Source organism: Echiichthys vipera, assembly GCF_963691815.1.
Source record: "Echiichthys vipera genome assembly, chromosome: 14".
In the NCBI taxonomy this organism is placed as follows: domain Eukaryota; kingdom Metazoa; phylum Chordata; class Actinopteri; order Perciformes; family Trachinidae; genus Echiichthys; species Echiichthys vipera.
The window spans coordinates 13,403,582-13,419,440 of NC_139839.1; the positions used below are offsets into that span (position 1 = coordinate 13,403,582).

The window sequence follows — 15,859 nt, forward strand, 5'->3', positions numbered from 1 at the left end:
CTATTTGCCAGGGAATTCAGCACTGATTGTGGAAAAATAACAGACCGGGGAAAATAGGACCCTTTTGTGAGAAGCAGGGAACATCAAACCTTTTTCTTAAAAATGGGTCCTATGTTCCCCGGTCCCCTTACATCTACATGCAAACATTTCAGCAGTGAAAATAAAAAAGAGGCTGGTATAATTATATTATTATCAGCATCACTCTCAGTTTATTTTGTTAGCATTCTAACATTTGCTAATTGGCACTAAAAAGAACAGCTGAGGCTGATTGGAATATTATTACTTTTGCAAGAATTTGGTGTTCAACCGAGGTATTGCAAATTTTGACCTGATGGTGGTGCTAGATTAAAAGTCAGGGGTCAACAAAGTGATTACAATTTACCCTGAGGGGGACTTGAAGGTATTTGGCAAATTGTATAGCAATCTATCTAGTTGTTGAGCTGACAGTGATTTTAATTTTTTTTTTACTGATTACTGATTACATTTTCACTTTTTGAAACACCGCAATTAAAATATATTTTTTTGCTGCCTATTGTGGGGTAGTTGTGGCAGTTTGTGTGTCTGTGTGTGTGTGTGTGTGGTGGTGATGGTGAGTTGAGTCCTCCACTGCTTACATCACGTTGTGACTTTAACCTTTTCACTGTTTATAGATATTTACAAAAGACTCTCCAGTGTAAACGTTAAGCCTTAGGAAGTTACGTAGATCTTTGAACTAGGTGTGACTGAACTATTCTGTGTTCTGCACGAGGTCCTCATACCTAAACACAGGCCTGTTTTATGCAAAACACTTCTGACTATAACTGTGGATTTTGTAAACCGACTTGACCTTCTTGTGCCTTTTTTCTCATACACACCATATATGATTTTTTTGCCAGTTAGATTCCCATGTTGTAAAGTCCTATGTGGTGCCAGTATTGTTTGGTTTGTGCCTAAATGGTTGTTAATGGGTCTATAAATCTTTCTTTCTGTGTATGTTATATTCAGTAAACAAAATACTATCAGTCTTTCTTCAGGCTGTAAGCTCAGGAAATGGATATCAGCTATCCCTCTTTGATAAGAGCGCATGCCCTCTCACATACACTCGGTCGAACTCTGAACACAGTCTGTTATGTCATAGGAAACACATTCAGAGAGCTTTTGCATCACATTTACAGCCCATGAATAAAATAATGGCATAGTAGAGATGAAGTAGGACAACTTCACAAGAATCCTCATCCACAAACAGTGGAAAAAAAGAGCTAAAAGCACAGCAGTCAGTAGAGGTATAACAACCCACACAACTTACCGTTGGGCGCAATGCATAATGCAACATTTAGGGTTTAAACAGGTTTGACAGCTGCAACGCTGCAGAGTTTCAAATTTGGCCTTCAGTTTTTCAGAAAAGGATGCAGTTAAGTGATTAAAGTGTTTCAACAAAGTGGAATTTTAGCAGTAAGAGCAAAAGTTATTCCCATGTGGAATGACGCACAGCAGACATGCCCTTTCATCTACCAGTGTATGCTCTTTGTTAGCCAGCAATGTTGGCCACAGAGGTCAATGTTGTCTGTGAAGATTATGGTACAAAATAACAACCTGCCCAGATTCCTTTTCTTTGAATGGGATTGTGAGGGCTGTTTGTCTGATCAGCTTTAAAGTTTTATTGCCTTACAACAACCTTGTTGTTTTTTAAAATGTCAATGTTTGACTTCTACCACACCCAGAAACATTATTTCTTTGCATAAGAAAGCACAATGAACAGACTTCCCTTGAACAAAGACCATTTGTTAATCCACCATTAGGCGTTTACTATTTTGTGTTGTCCTTTTCATCAACGTATATTATATTTCTGTCTCTTAGTGCAAACACTGTGACAAAAAAATATTCAGTGAATGCACATTTTTAATTTGCAAAATGAGGTATATCCATACAAAATACTGTTGTAACTCAAAAGAACACTATTCTTTCAGTCAACCCTCTCACTCAAGAGAGAGATCAGGACTTCCCAGTGTGGAGCTAACAACCTGCACATGCTAGACAAAACTTCTGTCCAATTAGCTTCTCAAGAAAAATAAAGAACCTGTTGAATTATAAGAATCAGATATCATAAATTGGAATGCATGAGCCATTACTCAAGTGCCCTCTCCAGAGAGCTGTCAGTGCTACAGTGACGCTCTCCATGTCCAGAAGGGAAGACAGATTGAGGGTTATGGATGGGAAAATAATCACCATATTCACACGTGCATGCAACTCATGTATTTGTGTGCACACGTGCAGGGGCTGGTAATAGGGCCCTGTGCTGAATCATGTCCAGTTGATGAAGATGGCCAAATAGGATGAAATCATGGACCTTGAGGAGTTTTTGATCTCTCCCAGATGATTGAACTGACTCCACGGTGTAGAAAGTAAAACTATGAACGTCAAAGGCTGCTAAACATTGGACCTTGTTGAAAATGGAGTGGATGCCATTATGTTTTCATAGTTAATGCTAATACTGCTTGAACATTGCACTTATCTGTGAATATTTGCAACTGAAATACACTTTAAACGCATCAGTCAAATATGCTACATGTAAGTGAGCCAAAAACAACACAGATCTTGCTTTTTTATCAGTGAATTACACACATTAGTGACAACCCATAGACTGTAAATGATACAACAGGCTCCATTGCTGTGTGGGGTCTTTATATATAAACAGTCTAAAGATTCACACTGTTTACTGTCGTTTTTGTGAATGATGCTAGCACCATAGATTGTAGACTGGGTGAGACAAGTTTGTCTTTATCAGATTCACTAGCAAGGGCTACCGCATCAACAAGATGTGTTTGAAGAATTATTAGGGAGGCGTGCAGAATACGAAAGCAGAACAGGAGGGGTGGGTTAGGCTGGTATGGGAAATGCATAAGGCGACAACATAGTTGAGGTGTAGTCCTGCTTCCCAAATTCTGCTACGTAGCTACAATTAAAGAGTATTTAAAAGCTCCTGTTGGTGTGACAAAAGGCTTGCAGGAAAAAACATTAAAAAATACAAGAGATTAAATTAAATCAATTATTTTCACGATGTCTGTGTGTGTCTATTTTTTGTCTTCTGGGATTGATTTCTAATATCTCAGCTTTGTATTGGAGTTAATTTTAGATGGATAACTTTCAAATATTGCACTCTCTTTAAGAAGAAAGTATTTTTTTTAAAACAATCCCTATTTGCAACTTCATTATCCAGCAACAATGACAACAATGAAAAAGGCTGATTTAAGAGCACTTGTCTCTTGTCATTGTCTATCTAGCTTTCAAGACTGGATCTTCTAAGACGAATGACTTCTGTGAATGCTATTTGGAAATAAAGTGCTGAATCTTAAGGAGGAAAGTTTTTGCTGTGCACCTCATTGTAAAACTAATTCATGACATTTTCTAAATTGTCTGTTTAGGTTCAGTGACAGATGTCATTGAATCTATGTGGTTAGCTGGGGTAATCCCTTGTGATTTCATAATGAAACAGACTCTTAAGTTGTATCTGTGAAGTCAGCCTGCAAGGTGTAATTGAAATAAACATCTAAAACAAAGAGAGGACAAATCAAAGGCAGTTGGCTGAGATGGAGCCTGCAATCAGCTTTATATTTTGTCTCTGAGGACTTATCTGTCCTTTAATTCAGGCTTTATATAGGAAGCTAGAAAAATGAAAGGTCAATTTGCTTGTGTGTATTTGTAGGGACGCATATGACTAACAAACTAAGTCCTCTTGTATGAATAACCAAACCAAGGTCATCTACTACGAGAGTCTTTGTTCACAAAGGACAAAGAATTTGACATATTTTCCTGAGAAACTATCCATCACTTACACACTGAGATTGCATGTGTGATACATTTCTACCTCGAGCAGGTTAGCACATGAGAGACACTTCATCAGGGTGTTTCTTGCAGTTGTGTTTGTTTTTTAAGGTTTTCATCTGTCAGCTGAAGGATCTTGCTATAACGCACTGAGATCATCATCATCTCCACCCCAAGGAAACTTGAACGGCTCTATTCCACGCACGCACGCACGCACGCACGCACGCACGCACGCACGCACGCACACACACACACACACACACACACACACACACACACACACACACACACACACACACACACACACACACACACACACACACACACACACACACACACACACACACACACACACACACACACACACACACACACACACACACACACACACACACACACACACAGAGGATGTCACCATAATGGGAGAGTCATTTGGCAAGTGTAAACCTGCTCCCTCTCAATCAGAGGAATGTGACTATAACTAGGTTTATGTGATCCATAGTGGGCACTTTAAAGGGCCACTACGTGATTTTCCAATGGAGTTTCCCCAAAGGTATCCCCCCCAGTCATAAAACAAATAGACAACAGTCCATTCAATGATGAATCATTTAGTTTGGTAGGTGATCTTTTTTAACAGATAATGAATAACTTGGGTGTCAGAAATTGTCCTGGGGTCTCAGCCTCTTCCAGTTGACATGCAAGCACTTACGTAAATCATAAATGGAGAAAGTTTAATAAGCTGTATGGAGACACTGATTTTCTATTGGGACTTTTAAAAAATCCAGATTTAACTGGAAGTAACCAATTAGACTTATACTTCTCTTTATTGATTCCTTTGGGATGACTCCCGCAAGGAAATTGAGTTTCCAGCAGCTTACAAAAAAACACAAGGGAGGTATAAAAAAAATACAGTATAAGATAAGCAATAAACTCTTAGTTGAATATATAAAGTAGAGATATGAATACAGGTCAAATAAAATTAATGGAAAATGAAATCAGACAAGTTAAGTGTAGAGAAAGCGGATACGATAAAAATATTTATGACTGTATATGACAGGAATGAGCAGTAACATTAAATCATAGCACTTAAGTGGTGGATTAAGTTATTGCAAGTTTCCAGGTATGTAAGAGTAGATTATTATATAACTGCACAGTGAGTGGCTCCCACTCCTTCCCTTCTGTCCTATTCACCCCCCCCTCCCCCCGAGTGAGAAGTTGTCGAGTATGATGGGGAGGAAATGATGTTCCATATGGCTTGTTTACGTGTGTGTGGTGTTTTGCTGTGCACTTTCACAACAAGAAGTGTTGATGTTTAGATTGATGATGTCTACAAAAACCCTTCCTGCCTCCCAACCAATGCAATAAATCATTGGTAGGTTAAATTAACATTTAAGGAAATGTTTATTGGTGAAGCACTGCACATACCAGACTGCAGTACGGACACCTACTCGACCTCATGTGGAGATATATAGTTAAAATTTGGTTTACACCAACCACATTGACACAGACTAAACAATCAAGCGCTGCTTCAATTGTTCAATGTAAGAGAATGATGGATTTTTAGCTAGAATGTGTCGCTTCTATGTATTTATCTTAAACCTATCAGAAAGTACTTTGTAGCTTTGTGGTGGGGGCACCGTGTGCCTGCTATGAGATACAGTAGAAAAGGGCAGGCATTACGACCAAGCAGAGTGCAATATGTTTTTTTTTTTTTCTCCTGGTGAGAAAAGTGGGTGATTGATTTGTTTCAGATAACCAGTGGAACCAAAGAATCAAGAGTGAACTCAAGTTGAGAAAGAGCACGCTCAGCCTCTGCAGTTTATTTTAAAATATATCAGCAGAGTGTAGAAACACACTACTCAAATTACTCAAACAGAAGCATGATATGTGCTTCTAATGTGGAACAAAAACACTTCCTCATTTTTTCTTGTTAGACACAAGACATGCATAATGTTCTGCTAGTGCACTGTACTTTTCAACTGTGTTCAGTCCTCAGACCTGCAACCTACATTCAACTGGAAGCTATATTTGGCTGCCCCCCCTCCCCCGACTACAGAAAATAACCGCAAAAATAACTAGCAGCAGTAATCTAAGAAAACCCATTTGGATTTTCTCCAGGTATTTATTTGTACTTTTAACACAACATGCATTGAATACATGTTGGTTAACATTACACAACCCACTTCACAGCTCTTATGAAAGAGGTCAGAGGTTCTTCTGATGCAAGCTTGTGTGAAAGAGAGAATCACATTCACAAAAGTTCAAAATGCAGGACACTGCAGCCTCACTTAAAGAATTACTGAAATTATGAATACAAGACAAAGAAGAAATAATCACTTTTTAAAAATCTGTATAATATCGGTTGTAGGGCCATATGTGACACGTTGCCTGTGAAAGGACCTATCATCTCTGAGACTGGAGTTTGAACTCAAATATACAACAAATCCTATCCTATAACAAACAGTCAGTCTGGGCGAGGAGCACTACTGTTTCCACTCTTCAGCATGGGTAAGTGAATCTCAGGAAAAGTATCAAGTTGCTGTAGCTGCATGATTCTATATTTTGTTTCTAAAAAATGAAATAACATGAAGTTTCACATTTCCTTTAGCAGCAAAAACTGAATCTTTATAAAACATAAAATCAACTTGTTAAGCACATTTCTCCTTGACGATATGTTGAAACTGAAGTGGTCTCTCATGTTATATCTCTCTTTCATTTTAGGCACCGTGTCATTGCATCGTGTGAGTGGAATATTTGTATTCCTCAGTGTATGTCTGATATCCTTCACTCCACCTTGTGATGGGGGAAACATTCTGGTGTTCCCTGTGGACGGCAGCCATTGGATCAATATGAAGATCCTGCTGGAAGAGCTTCATGCAAAGGGACACAACATCACTGTGATGAGAGGTTCCACCAGCTGGTACATCCCAGAAAGGTCTCCTCTCTACACATCCATCACTATTAAAATTGAGGAAGATTTAGAGAGCTTTTTTGATGAATACGTACAGGACCATATGCGGGTATGTCATTATGGATTGTGTATTAGGCTCCACGTGGGTCATTTAGTCATTCAAGTATTAACATGTTCACTTTTTCACCACTTTTTCTCAACCATTTTTTCAGGCACAGAAAGAGGGGGCTTCAGCACTTACTTTCCTCAAACTCACCAAGGATTTCATGTCTATGATTTCTCAGGCTCATTCAGTGTGGGCTGGTGATGCCCTCACTCAAATATTTGAAGATGAAAATATGGTCAAAAGGTTAAAGGATGCCAATTATGATCTTGTTCTTACTGACCCAGCTTTAGCACCAGGGGTTGTACTAGCCAAGTATCTCAAACTGCCTGTGGTGCTCAACGTTCGCTGGATCACCAGCGGAGAAGGCCACTTTGCAATAGCCCCCTCACCTATCTCCTATATCCCAGTGCATGGATCGGGCTTAACAGACAAAATGAATTTCTTCCAGAGGGTCAAGAACATGCTTTTCTACGGGATTATATTGTTCCAGCAGAAATTCATGGTGGGGCCAAAGTACGTTGCCATTTGTGATAAATACATCGAGGGTGGATGTGACATCATCTCACTTCTTCAGGAAGCAGACATTTGGCTGCTCAGGTCAGATTTTGTGTTTGATTTCCCTCGGCCCACAATGCCAAATGTCATCTACATAGGAGGGTTTCAGTGCAAACCAGCCCAACCTCTGCCAGCGGACCTGGAGGACTTTGTTCAGAGTGCTGGGGAGCACGGAGTCATCATCATGACTCTGGGAACTTTGGTGAACGCTTTGCCCGACGAGGTTGCAGATGAAATCGCCAGTGTTTTTGCCAAGATGCCTCAGAAGGTAACACAAGCTCACTAATTCACTTTTGCAATGACATGAAATGTTGAAATGACTGCAATGTACCCTTCAATGCTTATTGTTAAAAAACCTGAGAGTCTAACAGATATTAAGACAGCAATTAATCCATCAATCCAACATAAAAATAAAGGCAATATTTATTATCACAGACAGAGGTATTAATTAAAAATCTGTCCTACAAGAAATATGTCAAAACGGGATTTATAACCCTGTGATCAGCTCCTTCAAAAATTAAGTTCCCATATAACTAAACCTCATTCTCAATTAAATTTTGTGGGAGACGTTTTTTGTCCTGGGTTACTTTTTTTTTATATATCACAAATATGGTTTTCTAGTGTGCAGTCAAAGTTCTTGTAGGGAGGAGGTTGATGGGTCAAACAAACATGTGACTTCCAGACAGTTCATGTCCTGTGTGTAACCTAAAGGTCAACATAGGCTTATTTTAACTTAAACAAGTTAATGTACGCAGAGTACTTAACTTACACACTCACACACCTATCATACTTAACTTATATGTAACTTAAGTTACGTATTATACTTATTTTAACCCAAACCATTATATTTTCCAGAAACCTAACCAAGTAGTTTCCATTTGTGCAACACTTTACACTACACTACATAAAGTTCAACAAGTTATGCTAAATCTTCTTTAATTTAAAGTGTCTTTAAGTATCATGGAAAGTGCTTCCATATAAAATCGTATTATTGTAAATAATAAAATGGCAATTGCAACGTTAGACTGCTGGTGTATACATTTCCAGTAAATCCATGATGATTTATTTTTTTGATTAGGTGATATGGAAACACAAAGGGAAGCGGCCCTCTACTTTGGGCAACAACACCCTGATAGTGGACTGGATGCCACAGAAGGACCTCCTAGGCCACCCGCAGACCAAAGCCTTTGTAGCTCATGGAGGAACCAACGGAGTCCAGGAGGCCATTTACCACGGGGTCCCGGTGCTTGGCATACCCTTGTTCTTTGACCAGTTTGACAACCTTCTACGTCTGCAGGAGAGAGGGGCCGGAAAGATCATTCAGCTCGCTGAAGTTAATGGCTACAGTTTTGAGCAAGGTATTAATGAAGTGCTTCATCACGACAGCTACAGACAGAACATGCAAAGACTTTCACTTTTGCACAGAGATCAGCCGATGGCACCAATGGATCAGGCCACCTTCTGGGTGGAATATGTGATGCGCCATAAAGGGGCTCCTCATCTGCGTACAGAGGCCTATAAGATGCCCTGGTACTCGTACTACTGTTTAGATGTACTGCTACTATTGCTGACTGCAGCGGCTGTACTACTGTTCTCTACTTTGGCCATTTTGAGGCTCCTATGCTGCAGAGGTAGAAGGACGACCAAAACCAAACAACACTGATTAAGGTTGAGATCTTTTTAGGAATATGTTACAATGAGTTCTCTTTTCTAGTTAGACAAAAATAAATAATTTACCATATCATATAGTCCATATGTCCATATCCTTGGCCCAGCTATGGCCTCCTCTGCTTCTTAACTCCCTTGACCCTTTGACCCTAAACTGTTAAATGTTAAATGGGAAATTCCCACATAATTTACTGGAACTAATTACAGAGTGAAGAAGATGGCTGCTCAGGTAGTCAACAACAGATTTTGTTAGACTCCTTTACGGAAAGAGTAACATTTACGTGTCTGAATAAACAGACATTGTCAAAAAGTGAAATTAACCATCCTCTTCCTCTCCCGAGTGAGAGGCAAGTTTTATTGCTCTCTGGAGACTCCCGCATTCTTTCTTCCAGCAGACCTGTGACTTCTTATCTGATTAGAGAGAAAACAGAAGAGACACATTTAAGAATGATCTAATATAACGGCTAAATTAAGTATAAACTGTGTAATGATGTGAATTTTGTTAATCTGTAGAAAGATATGTGTTGTTTGAAACTTCTCTGATCTCCCTACGACAAATATCGACAAACTACAGAATGTTTTAATGTTTAAACATGAAGCAAGGTACAATCTAAAATAATGACTGTATTTTGAATCCTGTTCTATATTAATGTATTGATGTTATTGATGTCACTGACAATTACCTCCACAGAATATTTATTTAATAGAAGAAGCCTTGTTTTACATACCGTACTTATTAACTGTTTAACACATTTTTGGTCTTGGAAGGTCTGCTTTTCTCCTGAATGTGTCCTTGTATGTTCATTTAATTTCAGTTTTAATCACTAAGAAATATCTCTTCAGTAAACAGAGACATTAAAAGCTATGAAAACTCATGCTCTTCTTTGAGAACAAAAAAAAGGGGATTTGCTCCCAGTTTAAGCGCAAAAATGAATGCATCTCATCCTTCAGGCCACACCTTAAAACTGAACTCAAAGTGTGTAAAGAAGTTGGTTAAATTTGGAAGAGGAAGTGTCCTGGTTTGGGGGATGTTTTCTGCAGCAGGAGTTCTCTTCTTATACAGCTACATGCTAGGGTGAATGCAAATGTTAATGAACCTCCTTCGGCAACATGCAATTCCTCCACTGTAATTGTCTCCCAATCAGCTGCAATTTCCATGCAAGACATGCCCCCTGTCACACTGCAAAAAAGGTTAGGCAGTTCCATGAAGCTAAGACAATTTAAACAATGAAATGTCCAGCCCAGAGTCCAGATCTAAACCCCATAGAGAATCTCTGGAAAATCCTTAGCGACAAAGTAATGGCTAAGAAACCCACTACAGTTACTGAACTGTGGATGAGACTGCAAGAAGAAACTGAATTTAAAGATAGCAGACCCAAGCTGCCAAGCTCAGTTTATCGTCTTCGGCAAGTTCAGTTTTCTTCTTGTTTTCAGTCTACTATCTTGTATAGTCCTCTCTTGTCTTTTGTTTCCTCTATCTATTTTAGTTTCATCTTTATCTTTTACAAGTAACCTTCTCTGTGTAACTAAGTTTGCCGGACTTTCGTTTTGAAGAAGTTCTGTGTTTTATTTGATTAATAATATTTTATGAATCAGCCTTGACCTTTTAATTTAGTCCTCGTGTTTTGATCCAAGCTTATTTTTACTCCAGCCAGAGAAATTAAGCTTCAGTCAATAGAGCAAAGTTGTGATTACTAAGTTTATATGAAAATCCAGTATTCGCCAAGAGCTTGCAAAAAGAGCCCAACTGACTCTCATTCCCCTAACTGGAAAAGCTGTCCCTGCTGAGGAATCCAGAAAGACTCTTTGTGGCTAAACGCTGAAGATTTGGTTATCTGGAATGACCATTAAAAGTCTGGGAGCTGAACATCCTTTTGCCAAGGGAGCTGTATCAGCATCCCCTCTCAAGAAATGATCGAGTGCCACCCTGTTTGACAGCCGGACTACTGTTTGGCCTCTAACGAATCCTCGACAAAAGGGTTCTGCTGCCTGCAACTGGGGAAAGACCTGGTGTTCTGCACGTCTGCGTGGAGCTGTTCTGGAGCTGTGAGACACGACCCCCCTTCCTCCTGGATCCCTCTTCACAGCTGGTCATCATGGTGAGGTGCCACTGTATGGTATGGTATGATGACGCATATCCGGTGAACACTGGCCATTTGATATCAAACTTTTCCTTTCAATAAAAGTATGATGAAATAGCATGCTCTATTTAGTATCATAGTTATTGCCACCATCCATTAATTTTCTGTGTTTTTTTAATGTGTGTCATACCATGTTATAGCCTAATATATTCTTTGCATATATATATATTCGTAGTGAAATTGCATACCCAAAAACCAAGCTGTTTCTGTGTATATTTTATTGTAATTGCAGAGTCTCGTGGTCAATGTTTTATCAGAACAAGAGTTTTCAGATTGCAATTGATAAAGAATTTGATAAGAGAAGTTGATAAAGTATTCTTCTAAAGTTTAATGAAATCCTGTAGATATCGGCATCGTGAAATTAAAAAATATAAAATCTTTTAGTTGAGGAATCCTTCAAGTCTTTTCTAAAACTGAATGCCCTGGAGAAATGATGTACAAGAGGATGTTCTTTTGGTAGACTGAGAAGCAGCATGTGCGGTAGCATAAGTACAATGCAATATAATTGGCTGATATATATATATATATATATATGTGTGTGTGTGTGTGTGTGTGTGTGTGTGTGTGTGTGTGTGTGACACCAGAAAAACGAAACAAGTATAATTACGCTATCCCAGATGTGTGTATTAGGTGTGTACAGGGGAAAGGGACCTTTTATTCATTGTGTTTGGAAATGTGAAATAGTAAAAGAATTCTGGAGGGAAATTTAACGACCTTTGGAGAATATACTCGGCTTACATTTAACACTTGACCTAAATCTTTAGGTCCCTGATCAACAGCATATAACTCATATGTAAATTGTTGCCTTAAATCTTTGTTTACTGCTTTTCAAAAGAATTTTCTCACTCTCTTTGGAGAAAATCAGCAAACGGAAGTTCATTAGTGGATTAAAGAATTGTCCATAAATATACCTTTTGAAAAGATTACATACATTAATAAAGAAAAACAACGACTTCTCAAAAACATTAAAGATCCTTTTATACAATATTTAGTATATATTTAGTAATAATGTGATGAGGGTTCAGGTGTAAATGTAAACGGTCCTCTGCTGTTTCCTATTTGAACTCCTTTGAATACTTTTTCAGTTTCATGTGAACTATGTCTTTGTTTGACACGATGTAAAAATAATGAAAGTATGACAATAATATAATATATTAATATAACAACATGGGAACCCCTGTGGAAAAAGAAACATTTTTATCTATTTATTTTCCTCCTTATGCATTTATAACCTATTATGATGTCTTATTATAGTTGCACAAATTGTATTCCTTCTTTGTCGGCTCACTCCAGGTTAGGAGTAGTAATAAGAGCCTTAACTTTAAACCTTTGGACCATACTATTCTATAATAATATGCATTAAACTCTTGTGGGTTTATATTACACAACCCACTCTAAAACTCTTATGAAAGAGATCAAAGTTTGCAAGCTTGAATGAAAGAGAGAAACACATTCACAGAACTACACTTTACAGGACACTGACAGCAGTTTGACCAAAAGATAATGATGTGACGAAGAAGAAATAATCTCATTGTGTGTGATATGCAGTGCATTTGTGGCAGCGCCGTATGCTCATGTGACACATGCCACGTTAAGTAACTCATTTACCTACGAGGACCGATCATCTCTGAGGCTGGAGTTTGAACTCAAAAACAGAACTGTCAGTCTGCGGGTGAGTAGGATTACTAATGCCACTCTTCAGCATGGGTAAGTCAATTTCAAGAAAAGTATCAAGTGGTTGTTGTGTCATACATTATTTTGTAAACAGTAAAAACCTGTAGATTCACACTTGCTTTACCACCTGAAAGTGTATCTTTATATTGGTTTTACCTGATAAAATCCATAAATCCATGATGATTTGTTGAAACTGTGGTCTCTCATGTTATCTTTTTCTTATATTTTAGGAACTGTGCGTCGTGTGTGTGGAATATTTGTATTCCTCAGTGTATGTCTGATATCCTTCACTCCACCTTGTGATGGAGGAAACATTCTGGTGTTCCCTGTGGACGGCAGCCATTGGATCAATATGAAGATCCTGCTGGAAGAGCTTCATGCAAAGGGACACAACATCACTGTGATGAGAGCTTCCACCAGCTGGTACATCCCAGAAAGGTCTCCTCTCTACACATCCATCACTATTGAAATGGATGAAGGTTTTGAAAACTTTTTTGATGTGTACCTACAGGAGCATATGAGGGTATGTCATTATGAAATGTGTATTAGGCTCCACGTGGGTCATTTAGTCATTCAAGTATTAACATGTTCACTTTTTCACCACTTCTTTTCAACTGTTTTTTTCCAGGCACAGAAAGAGGGGGCTTCAGCACTAACTTTCCTCAAACTCACAAAGGATTTCATGTCTATGATTTCTCAGGCTCATTCATTATGGGCTGATGCCCTCACTCAAATATTTGAAGATGAAAATATGGTCAAAAGGTTAAAGGATGCCAAATATGATCTTGTTCTAACTGACCCAGCTATAGCACCAGGGGTTGTACTAGCCAAGTATCTCAAACTGCCCGTGGTGCTCAACGTTCGCTGGATCACCAGCGGAGAAGGCCACTTTGCAATAGCCCCCTCACCTATCTCCTATATCCCAGTGCCAGGATCGGGCTTAACAGACAAAATTAATTTCTTCCAGAGGGTCAAGAACATGCTTTTCTACGGCATTATATTGTTCCAGCAGAAATTCATGGTGGGGCCTAGTTACGATGCCATTTGTGATAAATACATTGAGGGTGGATATGACATCATCTCACTTCTTCAGGAAGCAGACATTTGGCTGTTCAGGTCAGATTTTGTGTTTGATTTCCCTCGGCCCACAATGCCAAATGTCATCTACATAGGAGGGTTTCAGTGCAAACCAGCCCAACCTCTGCCAGCGGACCTGGAGGACTTTGTTCAGAGTGCTGGGGAGCACGGAGTCATCATCATGACTCTGGGAACTTTGGTGAATGCTTTGCCCGACGAGGTTGCAGATGAAATCGCCAGTGTTTTTGCCAAGATGCCTCAGAAGGTAACACATAATTCCTAATTCACTTTTGTGATGACATTAAAAGTCTTTTTGTAGCATTTATGTAGGCAGCAATTAAACAATTGTGAAATACATTAAATGAAAAGCAACTGCACATCTGCTGAAGTACAGTAAATTCCTGATGATTTCATTTTCTGATCAGGTGATATGGAGGCACAAAGGGAAGCGTCCCTCTACTTTGGGCAACAACACCCTGATAGTGGACTGGATGCCACAGAAGGACCTCCTAGGCCACCCGCAGACCAAAGCCTTTGTAGCTCATGGAGGAACCAACGGAGTCCAGGAAGCCATTTACCACGGGGTCCCGGTGCTTGGCATACCCTTGTTCTTTGACCAGTTTGACAACCTTCTACGTCTGCAGGAGAGAGGGGCCGGAAAGATCATTCAGCTCGCTGAAGTTAATGGCTACAGTTTTGAGCAAGGTATTAATGAAGTGCTTCATCACGACAGCTACAGACAGAACATGCAAAGACTTTCACGTTTGCACAGAGATCAGCCGATGGCACCAATGGATCAGGCCACCTTCTGGGTGGAATATGTGATGCGCCATAAAGGGGCTCCTCATCTGCGTACAGAGGCCTATAAGATGCCCTGGTACTCGTACTACTGTTTAGATGTACTGCTACTATTGCTGACTGCAGCAGCTGTACTACTGTTCTCTACTTTGGCCATTTTGAGGCTCCTATGCTGCAGAGGTAGAAGGACGACCAAAACCAAACAACACTGATTAAGGTTGAAATCTGTTATAATGAGTTTTCTAAAACATTGTATTTAGACAAAAACATACATGTTAAGATATCTCTATGTATTTATTATTAATGGAGTAAAATGACAATAAGACCATTCATTTAGCCAGTCTTTACATTCTCTTAACTGTAAGTTAACTGCAATTGTCAGAAATATCTCACATCACAACTGTTTTGCATGTCTGGAAAAGCCAGTAACTCACCCAAAAGATATTCATGCTTCAAAATATGTACTGCTTATTGTACCAGTAAACTGGTCAGTGCTGCAACATTAAAAGTTGTCTTGAAAATGTTTAGATGTTTTTTCTCTTTTTGCTGAATAGGGTTCAAGAATGGGGAGAATGGTGGAAGAACTCAATTGTTCCCTTTTATGAGCAGCAAGCTATTCCCTAACAATGTTGGCTCGGTGGAAGCTGACATTATTCCATACAATGACATAATTTGGCAACTCTGGTGTTATGAAACTTCTTTCGTGCTCTGGTATTAGGTCGCCATAAAGTGCATTTGGAATGGCTAGGAGAAGCTGGGTGTTAAAGGGTGTGTGGAATAACTGAGCTCCTTCTGTTCTCAGAAATAGCAGCACACATTGTCATTTTGCCTCTACATTGGCCTGGTGCGCCAATTGTGGCTCAGCGTCTAATGACATTGCGGCCACGTCTCCTGCATTTGGTCAGATTGAACCCAGAAACAAGAATTTGGGTTGTTTCTTGTCATTCCAGGTCCATTATACTCTCTAAAGTCACACAGAAAAAAAACGAAAGTTTGTTTTTCATAGCCTATTCTAGGTTTCACTGGAAATACATCTGTAATAGCAACAATTATGTAACCAGTTATTTAACCTTTTTATTTAGTTTACATTTCATAGAGCGTTTTTACAGGACTTACAAAACCTGATAA

The 15,859-nt window shown here is 39.1% G+C and overlaps 2 protein-coding genes across 2 annotated transcripts; both read left to right on the forward strand.

Moving 5' to 3' along the window:
* Positions 1-6,539: 6,539 nt before the first annotated feature.
* On the forward strand, positions 6,540-9,036 carry LOC310956484 (UDP-glucuronosyltransferase 2C1-like; the record flags this gene model as incomplete). The annotated part of the gene is made up of 3 exons (XM_083926714.1): positions 6,540-6,821; positions 6,925-7,641; positions 8,452-9,036. Exons 1-3 carry the CDS (start codon positions 6,651-6,653, stop codon positions 9,034-9,036), a joined length of 1,473 nt encoding a protein of 490 aa, XP_083782840.1. The 5' UTR covers positions 6,540-6,650.
* Positions 9,037-12,885: 3,849 nt separating this feature from the next.
* On the forward strand, positions 12,886-14,943 carry LOC310956899 (UDP-glucuronosyltransferase 2C1-like; the record flags this gene model as incomplete). Its single annotated transcript, XM_083927274.1, has 4 exons — positions 12,886-12,889; positions 13,087-13,379; positions 13,485-14,198; positions 14,359-14,943. The coding sequence occupies 4 exons, from the start codon at positions 12,886-12,888 to the stop codon at positions 14,941-14,943; spliced, it is 1,596 nt and encodes a 531-aa protein (XP_083783400.1).
* Between the last annotated feature and the right edge of the window lie 916 nt (positions 14,944-15,859).